Source organism: Macaca nemestrina, chromosome 3, assembly GCF_043159975.1.
Source record: "Macaca nemestrina isolate mMacNem1 chromosome 3, mMacNem.hap1, whole genome shotgun sequence".
Classification (NCBI taxonomy): Eukaryota; Metazoa; Chordata; class Mammalia; order Primates; family Cercopithecidae; genus Macaca; species Macaca nemestrina.
In genome coordinates this window covers 149,548,682-149,560,976 of record NC_092127.1, presented here as the reverse complement: position 1 = coordinate 149,560,976, position 12,295 = coordinate 149,548,682, and the positions used below count along the sequence as shown (strand labels likewise).

The 12,295-nt window shown below is 37.7% G+C and overlaps 1 protein-coding gene across 10 annotated transcripts in view; it reads right to left on the bottom strand.

The window, feature by feature from the left end:
- LOC105487675 (corin, serine peptidase) overlaps window positions 1-12,295 on the bottom strand; it is a 276,725-nt gene that overhangs the window by 30,210 nt on the left and 234,220 nt on the right. For all 10 annotated transcript variants that reach the window (XM_071093630.1, XM_071093634.1, XM_071093635.1 and 7 more), the window contains 3 exons: window positions 9,882-9,998; window positions 7,396-7,445; window positions 7,073-7,247 (listed from right to left, as the gene is read on the bottom strand). In XM_071093630.1, the coding sequence (XP_070949731.1) occupies window positions 7,073-7,247; window positions 7,396-7,445; window positions 9,882-9,998 (342 nt within the window). The remainder of the gene's footprint in view (window positions 1-7,072; window positions 7,248-7,395; window positions 7,446-9,881; window positions 9,999-12,295) is intronic.

Sequence of the window (12,295 nt, the reverse complement as noted above, 5' to 3'; positions counted from 1 at the left end):
CATATATATAACACCGGCAGGTTATATATATAACCTGGAGAAAACTATCTGAAGAGGAAGGCAGACAGTAGGGTCCTGCTTCTACAGACCAAGGAATACCAAAAATTGCCAGGAAACCACCAGGATCTAGGCAACAGGCATTCTCTCTCACAGCACTCAGAAGGAAGAAACCCTGCCAGTACCTTGATCCTGAACTTCTAGCCTCCAGAACTGTATGGCTCAAATCACTCAGCTTGTGATACTTTGTTCTGGCAGTCCTAGGAAATAAATAGTCCAGAAGTGAGATGATGGTGGCTTGGAGTAGGGTTATAGCTTTAAGATGGGAGAGGTGGTTGGCTTCCACTTTTTTGGAATAAGATTCTACAGAATTTACTGATAAAGTAAATGTGAGAAGAATTAAGGATGACTCCTAGGTTTGGCATATTAGCAAACTGATGGATGATGCCTTTTACTGAGATAAGGGAAGTTTGTGAAGCAACAATTATTTGTTCAGTGGGAGAAGTGAGAAATAAATAGATTTGTTTGGGTCATGTAAAGTAGGATGTTTATTACATGTTCAAATGAACATCTTCACAGTTAAACATATTCATGTGAAGTTGGTGGGTAGTGGTGATTGGGTGGAAATCTGGGCTGGGCTGGAGATATAAATTTAAAAGTTATGAACAAATATTTCATATATTTGATATTCAAGTATGATATTCATATTGCTATTCACATACTTTATATTCATATTTTTCAAATATGAAAAGTATTTGTTCAAATCAGAACTAGTATATAAACCATGTGATGAGATGAGTGACTCTAGACATACAAGAAAGCCAATAATTTGGTACTGGGGAACTAAAGCATTCAGTAGCCTAAAAAAGGAGGAGCTGAATAAAGAGAAAAAGAGTTGGTCACTGACATATGAAGAAAACAAGGAGTTTTCTGTTATTTTAGAAGAAAAGTGAAAGTATTTCAAGAAGGATGTAGTGATAAAATACTGGAGAGAGTTCCAGTGGGTTGAAAACTGAAAATACATCATTGGATTTGGCAAGATGGAAGTTATTAGAGATTTTAACAAGTGTCACTTCTGTAATGATCTTGATAAGAACCCAACGAGAGTGTGTTGAAGAGAATGTGGGACATGGAGCGGTGTAGACAGTGACTGCATGAAACTCTTTTAGGAGATTTTCTGTGAATAGTGGCCAGAATGGAGCAACAGATGAAGAGGGATATGAATTCAAAGGAATGGGGTTTGTGATATTAAGGCATGGCATGGTTGCTGAAGGGAGTGATCCAGCAAAAAAAAGATAAATTAATGATGCAAAATAGAAATGATGACTTTAAGAGTAAAGTCTTTGAAAAGATGAAAGGGGATATGCTTATTTTAAAATAGGAGCAAAGACATGTCGTCCACCATACTCAAGGGAAAGCAGTGAATGTGGCCAAAGAGGCTGGTGATTTGTTGGAATTGGGGGTAAGACAAGGTGAAAGACTTGATGGCATCTATTTTATTCATGAAGTATAAGGTGAGATCAGTAAAGGATGACAAAGATTTGGGGACAGAGAATAAGCTGTCAAATAGTTGTCTATTCACAATCAGAGTAGAAGAGTGACTTTACTGTGGAAGTATATTGAAAGCATCTGATTGTGTTACATGTTAATTTGGAAATCATGATCATATATTTTATGTGACCTCAGTTAGCAGACAGGTGTATGATATTCTGCAACATGGGTTAGGTGTTCAGGTGCAGATGCAACATGCATGACTAGGGAGTGACAAGACCGAAAGACACAGGCAAGTAACTACAACAATTTAAAACAAGAGAGTTTCAAATTTCTGAAAGCCACCAAAACAATGGGATTGCATGTTAGGCCAACTGCTAGCTATATCCTAGACCCAGACATTTTCCAGTGGAGAGGGAGGGTGACAGAAAACATTTCCACAGAGGGCAGGGCAGTGGGGAGTATGAGGTAAGGTCAGAGTCACCTAGGGATTTTTAAGGTCACACTTGCTCACTCCCTAGTGATGCTGAGAAACAGCACCCCATGGGAGGTATAGATCTAAAATGGAAAATTTTTCTTTTAGTGGACATTACTACTGACGGGAATGGGCCAAATTCTTAAGAGTAGATGGAATAGAAAAACAAATTGTGAATGACTGGCACAGTTCATACACTCCTAGAAGATAAAGAAGTAAGCAGAAGGACACAGCATGAGCTCAGTAATAAAAAGTCAGACCAAACTTCTCACTTCCTTTTCTCAGTGTATTAAAAGACTGCCAGATCAGGGCAGGCGGGCAAGTGAAAACAAGGATTTTGTTCTGTGGGGTATAGGAGAGGGAGCTGTTTAGAAATAGGTGGAAGATTATTGAGTAATATTAAGGGTCCAACTGATGTTGAAAGTCAGGCATGGCAGGAATCTGCATTCTTCAGTAATACTCTCCCTCAGTTCTGAAGAGCATAGACATAGGATCAGAAAATGTGGGCTGGGCGCAGTGGTTCACGCCTATAATCCCAGCACTTTGGGAGGCCGAAGTGGGTAGATCACTTGAGGTCAGGAGTTCAAGACTAGCCTGACCAACATGGTGAAATCCTGTCTCTACTAAAAATACAAAATTAGCTGAGCATGGTGGCAGGCACCTGTAATCCCAGCTATTTGGGAGGCTGAGGCAGGAGAATGGCTTGAACCTGGGAGGCAGAGGTTTCAGTGAGCCAACATTGTGCCATTTCACTCCAACCTGGGCAGTAAGAGTAAAACTCCTTCAAAAAAAAAAAAAAAAAAAAAAAACAAGAGAGAAAGAAAAGAAAAGAAAAAGAAAGGTCCTGGTGAAAAGACTGAAGTGATGAGCCCAGGGAACCAGGTAAGCTGAGGGAAAGAAAAGAAGCAAGGGCTGGACACGGTGGCTCATGCCTGTAATCCCAGCACTTTGGGAGGCCGAGGCAGGTGGATCACAAGGTCAGGAGATCAAAACCATCCTGGCTAACACGGTGAAACCCCATCTCTACTAAAAATACAAAAAATTAGCTGGGCATGGTGGCGGGCACCTGTAGTCCCACTTACTCGGGAGGCTGAGGCAGGAGAATGGCGTGAATCCAGGAGGCAGAGCTTGCAGTGAGCTGAGATCGTGCCACTGCACTCCAGCCTGGGCGACAGAGCAAGACTCCATCTCAAAAAAGAAAAAAAAGAAAAGAAAAAGAAAAAGAAAGGAGGCGAGAAGGAGACTCTTTGGACTGAGACACCAGGGGACAAAGTGCAGCCACCAACCAAAAATCTTGTTGGTTTGAAGAGCTCGTGCAGAGGGAATCAAGACATGGGTGACGTGGCAGGAGTATGGGTTGTGGTCATGTAGTGGGAGGACAGTTTTTCACGTGGGTTTCCTGGAGAGGAATCAGATGTTTCTGACCATTACTAGCTGTGTGCCAGCCTAGGAAGTTCATTCTTAAGTCTTTTAGAAGTGGAAGAAAACAGGAAAATTGCTTGCTAAATTATCCCATGAAAGTCAAAGTCTTTCTTCCTTAGAACTTTTGAAAGAAAATTATCACTAGGACACATGGGGCTTGATCTGGTCAACCATCTCATGTTTTTAAATTTTCATTTGGGATTTTTATCTACCTCTTCATAGCAGAGCAAAACAAACTTGTCTTTTATTCCCATAAATATAATTAAAAGAGACAGGCTGAGGAGACCTACCAATGGGTCACTCTAGCCCTTGCCAAATTATGGGATCAGGATATTAAGTATATCCCATTAACTGCTGTAACTGATGGCTCCAAAAGGGAGTATGGCATAAATTGGAAGTTCCCAAAAGTTTGCAGCTCCCCCTGGAGATGTTATAAAACAGAATCAGGGTTATTAGCACACATTCAAGCAAAGGCTTGTTTGAACTGGGGCATTTTCTAACTTCTTACGGATAGACTAGGCCTCTCTTGACAGTTTTGTTAAATTTAATGTTCTGTGAAACTTCATCAAGGCCTTTAATATTATGTACATGCCCTTAATTATAAACACATATTTCTTCTCTATTGCAAGATTTCTCCTGAACTTTACAGATCTGCCAGTGAAAGAGGAAACTTGGATAACACATGTGGAAATAACAAAAGTGGGGTATGAAACTAGATTAACCAGCACATAAAGAGCGCTGTTCCCTGAAAAAAAACTGTTGGATTCATTTAGGTAATCATCTCATGATGAATGTACTCTTGCTAGTACAACCTTCTTCTTACCATGGAGTTACAAATTAGGTCTGGAAAAGACATCGGAAACATCTGGCCCCTTCTAAAGCAATAACATTTCAGTGTGTTTTTTGACATACTAGGCAGACTCTTCCAATAATTCTGTATCTTACACATTAAAAGCTCTCAAAAGAAGGTGCTAGTTTGATTTTTTAATGTTTTATTTCCCCCAAAATAGCAATCAAATAACTGGATATACAAATTTCCATTTTATAATCACTATCACACTGTATTCTAATTACTTGTTTAAATGTCTGTCTCCTCACCAGATTAGCCCCTTAGAGAACAAAACATGTATCCATCTCTGTAACCTCCTTATGAAACTACAGGTATGTGCTGGAACTGTATCCTCTAGAAACAAGAGTACCAATAGGTGAGTAGCTTTCTTTAAGACATTTATTGCAGTATTGTTAAAATGGCAGCAAACTGGAACTAAACCAAATGTTTAGTTTGGGAATCAACTGGGGAATAATTTTAAAAGTTATAGTAAATCTATAGAATATTATTCGACTTAAAAAAAATGAGTTACAGCTACATCAATTGACCTGGAGAGATGTCCATGATATATTGCTACATGAGAAAAGCAACTTATAAATGAAAGTATAGAGTGTTCTTCCAAATTACAAAAGTAAACAGTGATGCCTTGTGAAAAATACATGTGTTTATGGTTGTGGGAGAATATTCATAATGCACTAACGGGGGTTACCTTAAGGATGATCAGGAGTTAAGGTTAATGAGTGTGGGAGAATAGTGTTAGCAAAATGCAAAAATATTCATGCCATAATGCTAAGGGAAAATGCAGAATCCATGATTTTAGCAATAGTTTTTTTAAAAGAAAACTTTACCTTTTGGTATATTACTGGTTGATGCCAGGCATAGTTCTTAAAGCTCTACACCGACTGTTTCACTTCCTGCCTGCACCAACTCGGTGAGGTAGGCATTATTATTCCCTTAATTTCACATAACAGAAAACTGTGGCCCAGAGAAGTTACTGAATTCTGTCAGTGGTTACACAATAATTGGCAAAGCTAAGACAAAATAATAACAAATAGGCAAAAAATGAAATTGCTTTTTTTTCCTAGAAACTAATCAGATCAAATGAAAAGTATCCATTTAATTAAGTAATAGATCTGCGGATTATTTTTTGTCTCAAATTTTTTTGCTATTATTTAATATTACTTCATTTAAATAAAGTAAAATTATTAAAAATAAATTCAATAAAATGGCTGGTATGGTGGTTTTCAAAACCTATCCTCAAGTCTTTTGATGTGGGAGGTTTGTGTTTCTTCCCTTTGAATCAGTTGGAGCCTGCGACTAATGGCTCTGGGCAACCACATGGGAGAAGCAATATTTTGTGCCTTTGGATGCTGAGTCAAAAAAGGTAATACAGCTTCCTCCTGGCTTCCTTTTTGGGAAGCTTGATTTGGAGGATGCCAGCCACCATGAAGTGAGTCTCATATGGAGAGGAACTGAGGCCCCAGCCAACAGGCAGCATCTACTGTCAGACTTCAGATGGTGCCAGCCTCTTCCTAGCCTTGGAATCTTCCAGCTGAGGCCCCAGAAATCACAGAGCAGAGACAAATTATGCCAACTACACTTCGTCTGAATCTTCAGTGAGCACAATAAATGTCTGAGTTTTTGTTTGTAGTTACTGTTTTGTTTATGTTTGGTTTTGTTTGTTTTGTTTTGTTTTGCTACTAAATTACGTAGCAACAGATAGCTGGAAGAGATTCTGCAGTGATGCTCATCAGTTTGGGGTAGGTTTTCCCTTAGTTTTATTATTTTGCTCTCTTTAGGCATATTGTGGTGGTTAATTTTATGTATCAGTCTGGCTGGGCCACAGTGCCCAAATATTTAGCCAACTATTATTCTATATGTTTCTGTGAAGGTGTTTTTTTTTTGGGGGGGGGATGAGATTAATATTTAAATCAGCAGACTTTGAGTAAAGCAGATGACACTCCATGATGTAGATGAATCTTACCCATTCAGATGAAAATCTTAATAGAACAAAGACTGACCTCTCCAGCAAGAAGGAATACTGCCAGCAAATTGAACTGCAACTCTTGCCTAATCTTCCTGCCTGCCACCTACCCCATCAGGTTTTGGACTCACCAAGCCTCCAGATTCACATGAGCCAATTATGTCAAAATAAACCTTTGTTTGTTGTCATTGCTTTGTTTCGTGTTTTGGTTTGGTTTGGATGGGCTCCAAACCAAAAAAGTGATCACTCTTCCCCTGAGCCAATCCAGTTCAATTAAGTTCATATCCCATTGCTACCCCTCTAATTGTCTCACCTCATTCAGCACACAGAAGAGAAATCTCACTTCTGCTACGACAAGGCTGCCTAGATTTGGAACCATAAAATGGACCATAACATAACCTCTCTCTTTACATACACACAAAAACACACACACACTCTGAATAGCACACATATTACACACATTATACCTTTAAGTCTGCTTCCCAAACCACTCAACAGTTTCTCTGCATCCAAGCCTCATTGTAGTATCCAAATAAATCACTTCTGTTTAAGTTATAATATATGTGATATATTTAAGAGGTCTAGAAAAGAGACTAAGAGTAGCATGGAGTCAATCTTCTAAACTTCTTTCTCTCTCTTCCTCCTTAGGACAAAAATCGGAAGCAATATGCAGCCATTTCCAACAAATGAGCAGCCAGTATATTAGATTGCAACACCAAGGATAGAAAACTTTAGGAAGATAAAGACCTGGAAAGTAGATTAGCTGTGGCTTTCTCCTCGATGTGGCTTCATGGAGTTACATACGCCACTGAGAATTCCTGAGTGACAAAGTGATCAAATCCAGGCAAAGGAAAAAAGGAAAGGTGCAGCTTACCCCTCAAAGCAGTGAGCAACTGTCAGAACCCACTTCTTCGCAATGAGGACACAGCCACAGATATGTCCACTGGGTTCACTCTGCAGAGAACACTGCCATGGCCACCTTCCAGGGCGACTTGTCCGACCCCCAAGGATCCTTTTGTTCATTCGGACAGCAGGGCGGCGCCCACAGTCTACCAAGGAGCAGAAGACACAGTTTGTGAGTTGATGCCAAACCTTGCTAAATGCTTAGCTCTTTGCTGTCACTTACAAGGGATCACTCTTCCCATGAGCCAATCCAGTTAAGTTCATATCCCATTGCCACATCTCTAATTCTCTCACCTTGTTTAGTACATAGAAGAGAAATTTTACTTCTGCTCTGACAAGACTGCCTGGATTTGGAAACATAAAACAGTATAACATTAAGTTACGTATTTACTGTTCAATTCAAACACTTTACCAGTGAAAAACAAGACAGTTCCAACTGTTACCATCGGAGATCACATTCTCTGAGCAACAATTCCTCCTGGTGCAGGAATTCTCAAGGCAGGAGTGTGGTCAGATATTAATCATGTTGTGGGCGGGAGTATATGGAATATATATATACCTCATTTTTTTAGTTTATTTAATATCATAATGTAATTTCACATTTGTGGGAAAAGAAATTATTTTAACAAAATTTCCCACATCATTTTGGCTGGTGGTACCACCACAATGTCAATTCAAACTACAATTCTCAAGGGGAGATGGGGGTACTTTTTAGAATCAATGGTGAGGAGGCAGCATGTCAGCTTTTTATGCTTATACAAAGTGGTGTGTGCTCAAAACCAGTTGAGAAATAGTCCAAGACGAGTAAAATATGACTTCAGAAATTAAAGAACAGATAAAGGAATGGAATATTTAGACTGGAAAAGAGTCTTACGAAGATTTTCAAGGTTAAATTTCCTCTGTATGAGAAGTTGACAAGAGGAAAAGTAGCTTAAATTTATTTCATATAACTTTAGATGACATGATCAAAACTAGTAGGTGCAATTTACAAGAATTGTGGGTTCAGGAAAAGAATTTTCTAAAATCTAAGTTCAACTTTGAATGCAAGAACATAGTCCCTGTTAAAGGATCTTTCAATGTGATGGCACAAGATAATTCAGCTTGGGGTAGAAATTTTAATCACTAAGTTGTCTTCCAACCATGAAACATTTACATTACAACCTCAATGTAAATGAAAAAGGACCATAAAAACCCATATTGAGACTTTCAAAAATACTATGATGTACTTAGAATCCTAGATATCTCAGATTTAAAACAAAACCCAACCCTAAATATATAATTTCCACATTCCTTTCTGAAGATTTACTGTATTTTCATTTCTTGCTAAATTTACATAGGGGTACGTGTAATTATTTGCATACAATATGTAATACAAGAAAAGCTCATTTGCTTTCTACCCTCCCACAGTCTAAAATCCTCTCTTCCTTACTCTCTATTGCATTATCCTAAATTTATTTGCAGCACTTACCAAAGTCCAAAATTATTTTTACTAATTTATAATCTTTGTCTTCACTCCATACAGTGTACATTCCCTGAGATAAGGGCCTTTGTTTACCCTCATTCACTTCTACATCTGCTCAAATCCTAATGCTGAATTTGGTATTAAAGAGATACTTAATAATTAGTTGTTATTTGTTAGATTGAAAACACATAGCTCTTAGGAATAGGAAAGTCATCAAAGACTATTCATCCAACTTCTTACTGGAAATTGCAGTTATATAAGATAACACTTCTAGTTAGTAAACCAGGACTAGAACCAAGTTTACTAACTCCCAATCTAGAATGAGTTATTTATTTATTCATTTACCTGACCTGAAAGGTTTTTTCTGGAATTCCAAGTTTGGGGAAACAAATCACTTTGTTAAAAGGTTTAGGTCATTGTTTCAGAGGAAGTATTTCAGTTGACAAATATGCAGAAATCTGGCTGCAGTTTGATCTGTGAGGAAAATGTCAAGACATTTTAAGAGGAAATGGTCCATTTTTAGTTTTCCTCTTTAAAATTCTTAAGAGGTAGTAACATTTATGAGCTTCGGAGTCAGATAAACTTATTTAGAGTTCAGACACTATCACTTAGCATCTGTGGGCTGTGAGATTTGAGCAAGTTATTTAAATATTCTAAACTAAATAAAATATTAAAGCTGTAAAATATTGGATAATCATCCATGGTTCACAAATCTATTTGAGGTTTAAATGAGTCAGTGTATATAAGACTACCTAGCTGTGTGCCTATAATGCAATAAGAACTTAGTAAGTGTAAATTTCCTCAATTTGTCTTCCTCCTACACCCCACCCATAGACAAGTGAAGTAGCCCTGTTTAAGATGCAATGATTTTTTAGGGGAAACTTATGTGCACTTTCAAGGCAACTTGATTATAATTTTATTTTGTGTCTATTCCTCTCTTAGACATTCCATGTTTTCTTAGTTATCATTGCTTCAATTCCCTTTGTTATCTAGTTCTATGTAGCATCTGTAGGAAATGCAGACATGAGGTTTTATTTTGAATAAGATATTAGAAGAAATCCAAGATTAGAACCCAAGTTCCTCTCTTCTCACCATGATAATTTCTGTAATGATGAATAAAAGAGAAAAAAAATCTATGTCTGGAAAGAAGAAATACAAGCAACCAATGTTGAAATGTAAAGGCAATAGCAAATCTATGGAAACTCTTTACTGAAAAGACAAATTAGGATTATCTTAAGTTAAAAAATGGAAGAAAGGCCTGATGAAAATTCTTGTTCTGTAATCTGACTCTACACAGTTCTTATGAATGCGTTCTTACCCATTTACAAGAAGTTCATGTAAAGTGGTCCCATTGAGGCTCTCCCAGTTGGAGTGTAATGTCAGCCACCGCAGCTCTTTCTCCTGTTCCTGTATCAATTCGGTCACAGATGGTTCTCTGATACAAGGCAAATACTGGATAAGTATTCAAAGTACAATGATCTTTGAACAGGCATTATCATTATTTAGCACTCATTCTCTTTCAAAAAGAAGCATTAAATTATGTCAACATTTCAAGAGGAGAATTTCGACTGTTACAAATTGTTAGAGTTGTTTTAGTTATTCTCCCTGCTGACCTGTGTTTGAACTTCATGAGATGTTAGGATTACAATGTGTATGATATAAAAGTTCCAACAGGTAAAACATAAGAACAACTTTAGGCAGGGATCAAAGGTAAAATAAAATTTATGTAGCTGGGGTTTTTTTCCTCCTCTTTCCTTGTCCATTGTAATTCTGCAACATAGCAATATCATAAAATAAAATAACAACACATAAAGAGAATCAGTGGCCATTTAGCATCTGTTTAGGCAGTATAAAAGTTGTAAGAAATGTAATATTTCTATATTTCTAGGTTTTTTGGTGTTTTGTTTTGTTTTGTTTTGTTTTTTTGAGACGGAGTCTTGCTCTGTTGCCCAGGCTGGAGTACAGTGGTGTGATCTCGGCTCATTGCAACCTCTGCCTCAGGGTTCAAGTGATTCTCCTGCCTCAGCCTCCCAAGTAGCTGGGACCACAGGCACATGCAATCACACCCAGCTAATTTTTATATCTTTAGTAGAGATAGGATTTCACCATGTTGTCCAGGGTGGTCTTAAACTCCTGACCTCAAGTGGTCTGCACCCCTCAGCATCCCTAACTGCTAGGATTACAGGCATGAACCACAGCACCCTGCCTCACCTGATTATTATTTTTAAACTATTGTAATCACATAATAGAAAATGAACAAAAACTTCCCCAAACTCATACTTTTAAAAAGGCAAGGAAGAACTCTCTAAAGGGAACACTTGATGACAGAATAAGAGCCAAAGATGAAAAACACAACAGTATTTCATAATGAATGAATTATAAACATTTGATTTTTAAAACAAATGTCATACCTCCTAGCCACAATGAAGAAGAGTGGCATAAGATATAAATTTATTTAGAAACTTCAATTGACTGTTAGATTATTGAAGATATTAAAAAACATCTTACAAAAATAAGAATTTTTATTTTTCTTAGCCAAAATGAATCTGGCTTTCCGTCAGTTCCAGAAGTTCTGAATGTAGAGGCAAAGTGAGAAGGAAAGTATAAAAGTCAGAGGCCACATATACTGTGTTTGTGGTAACCTGCATCCTGATAACCTGCATCCTGAGAATTCCCTTCTGCAATAGAACTACCTATGGACCTCCCAAATCCAGGTAAAGCCAAAGGAAGATAAACTTTAGATTTTGTTACTTAATCAGGTCATTCTTAAATCAGGTATTCAGAGGGCAACAAGATACTTGCATGGGGTGTGCAATTGGGAGACAGCGTGCACTGATGCTGGATGGGAAAATCATTGCAAAGAACTCAAAGGCCCCCTAGCTCCCCTGAGGAAGGGCTCCACTCCACAGGATGTTTTTGCATTTCATTCATTAGCTTCCAAGAAGAAAGGCAATTAAGCTGGAATTTCTCAGTTACAAGTAGAAAATTTAAGAAATTAATCATCAAGGATAGGAGAATGTCATTATGAAAATTAGGTTTTCATGAAATTCTTGAACACTGGCATGTTTCTCATGCACGAACATAAACTTTCAGCACTAGAAAGTCAGTGGGTCATCCTATACCCATTTTAAAAAGTCAGTGAATTTGCTTGGTTGTATTTCTGCCATCGTACAGAATCTGAGCATCTGCATAACTTCAATTTTCCTTTCTTTTTCACCCAGCTTTATTGAGGCATACTTGACAAATAAAAATTGTACACATTTAAGGGGTGTAATGTAATGTTTGATATATGTATACCTTGTGAAATGGTTACCATAATCAAGCTAAGTAGCATATCTATCACCACCTAGTTATGTGTGTGTGTGTGTGTGTGTGTGTGTGTGTGTGTGTGGTAAGAACACTAAGGCCAAGAATCTTAGCAAATTTCAAGTATACAATTTAGTATTGTTAAGTATAGTCACCATGTTGTACGTTAGATCTCCAGAACTTATTCATTCCACATTACTGCATCTTTGTACCCTTTGACCATCTCCCCATTTTCCCCATCCCCTAGTTTTTGGCAACTCACATTCTACTCTCTGCATTTACGAGTTGACTTTTTTAGATTCCACATATAAATGAGATCATGCCTTATTTGTCTTTCTATGCTTGGCGTATTTCACTTAACATGTCCTCCAGGTTTATCCATATTGTCTCAAATGGCAGAATTTCCTTCTTTTTTAAGAATACTGA